Here is a 2,196-nt window from a genome sequence, read left to right on the forward strand (position 1 = left end):
CAAACCAAAAGTTGGTATGTGTCTAGACTTAACACCCACTTTGTAATGCTTCGGTTCAGGAGATTATCACTATTCCCTTAAGACAACTTTGCAATCCTGATAGGAGGGCTTGGGATCTTTCAAATAATGGAAAGTTTTATTCTAAATATGCCTACATGGGGCTCAGAGGTCTTAGTCCCTCCCCTTGTAAAAATATTTGGAAGCATATCTGGAAAATCAGAGTTCCTTACAGAATTCAAGTTTTTATTTGGATAGCATCTAGAAACGCTTTGCCTTCCAAAAATATCCTTCACACTTGGATTGTCCTAGGTGTACTGATCCTCATAAAACCATTATGCATGCTTTAGTCCTCTGTCCCTTTGCTAGTAGAGTCTGGTTTATCTCTAATTTCAACAGTAACACCCATTGTTTTCAAAACAAATCTTTCATTGATTGACTCCTTTTTTGGTTAACTGATCCTCAGTCTAAATTCTCTGATGAAGCTCAAAGTCTTTTTGTTGCTATCTTATGGTCTCTTTGGACTAGCAGAAACAATTTCATCTTCCAAATTATTGCTGAAAATATACTACTGTCATAGCTAGAGCCATAGTTATGCTTCTCACTAGGAAAACTAGTTTGACTATTTCTACTACTACTTCTGTCAGTATTTGTGATAAATGGATGCCCCCTCTTTTGGTTGGATTAAATGTAATAGTGATGGTGCCTTTTATGATACTTCTGGAGCAAATGGTGCAGGGTATGTGATCCGAGATTTCTCAAGAAAATCAATCTTTTGTGCGTCTTTAGTTTTTGAAGTACATTCAGCTGAAGAAGCTGAAGCAAGAGCCATCTGTGTAGTACTAAAGAAAGCCTTGGAGCAACATTTAACTCACATCATCATTGAAAGCGATGCGAAATCCCTCTTCGACCAATTTTCAGCTGGGAATTTTGAACGAAATACGCGTACGGATACTACCTTTAAGGATATTCTACTTTTTTCTTCTAAGTTAGTTGCCTGTAGTTTTAGATTTCAACCACATTATTGTAACTCTGTAGCTCATGAACTTGCAATGTGGGTTAAGAAAATAAATTCTACTATGTACTAGTCTGTACCTCCTGTTTGGCTACTACCAACAGTTGAGGAGGATCATTAACCTTTTTGAAGGCCTTTGCTTATAAAATAAATAAATAATGCATCTCTAGAAATCCTCACTCCTGATATGTACGGAACCTAGATGAAGCAATCCCGTGTTTTTCAAGTTTGCATTCTAGCCTCTATCAGCCTTCATTACTTCCTACTAATTATCATTAATATTTATATCTCTACTACAAGTCTGTTTTAAGTTACTCTATCACCATCTATGTGATTAATTTTTCTAATATCCAGTGTTCAACTAAAAAAATAAGTGTTCATAAACTTCAGCATCAATTTCAACTAGAAAGTAAAAGTACTAGTTGCATAAATTTTTTAACCATCTGGATACCCTTGCTAACAGTCTCAAGGATTACCAAACTAAGACACTAACTGAGAGTCACTGCTCTCTAGTTTCATATCCAAAAGAAAAAACATCAGAAAATACCCAAACTTACCTATTACCAACATCTTTTATTAACAACAAAATCTGGTAAAACATACTGACTTCATCGGCTGCAACAAACTTTACAAAGACCGGATTTGCATCAACACCACCAAGATAAAGGAGACCAAAAAAAAATATCAAGATGATTTGTTTGGAATGAACTTGTTAATCATTTTCAAGCTTTTTTCAAAGCCAATAACCTTCAATCCCATTGATATCCTAGAAGAGGACTTTTCTAATCCTCTTCATCGTAGCTTTCCCAGTTATCTTCTTCACAATCTTGGAATTTTAGTCAAATTCCATCGTTTAGGGCCTCAAAAGGTCGTTTTTGCCATTTTAGGAAAGTTTTTGTTTTCTTAATAAACTCTTTGTGGAAAAAGAGTAAGTTGGAAAAGGTGTGGAATCTAAGTTAGATGAATCATGATTCACGAGCATGCTTGAAAGAGCAAATGAACGTGCATTTTCCTAGTTTTAAGGTCCGGTAAATAGCATCATCATGGCGCATCGGGGAAGTTAAGCCTGCGCGCCCTGACGCACTAAGCGTAAATTTTCCCGTCTGTCACAATTGGTAGCCATTACTGTAATCACCTCCAGATGGTGCATGAGTTACATACCCAGAATCGCTTGAATCGTCAGT

The 2,196-nt window shown here is 36.3% G+C and overlaps 1 protein-coding gene across 1 annotated transcript; it reads left to right on the plus strand.

Moving 5' to 3' along the window:
• Nucleotides 1–656: 656 nt before the first annotated feature.
• Nucleotides 657–1,085, plus strand: LOC113324981. Its single transcript, XM_026573234.1, has one exon. The coding sequence runs from the start codon at nt 657–659 to the stop codon at nt 1,083–1,085; it is 429 nt and encodes a 142-aa protein (XP_026429019.1).
• Nucleotides 1,086–2,196: the final 1,111 nt, after the last annotated feature.

Source organism: Papaver somniferum, chromosome 11 (genome assembly GCF_003573695.1).
Source record: "Papaver somniferum cultivar HN1 chromosome 11, ASM357369v1, whole genome shotgun sequence".
Taxonomy (NCBI): Eukaryota; Viridiplantae; Streptophyta; class Magnoliopsida; order Ranunculales; family Papaveraceae; genus Papaver; species Papaver somniferum.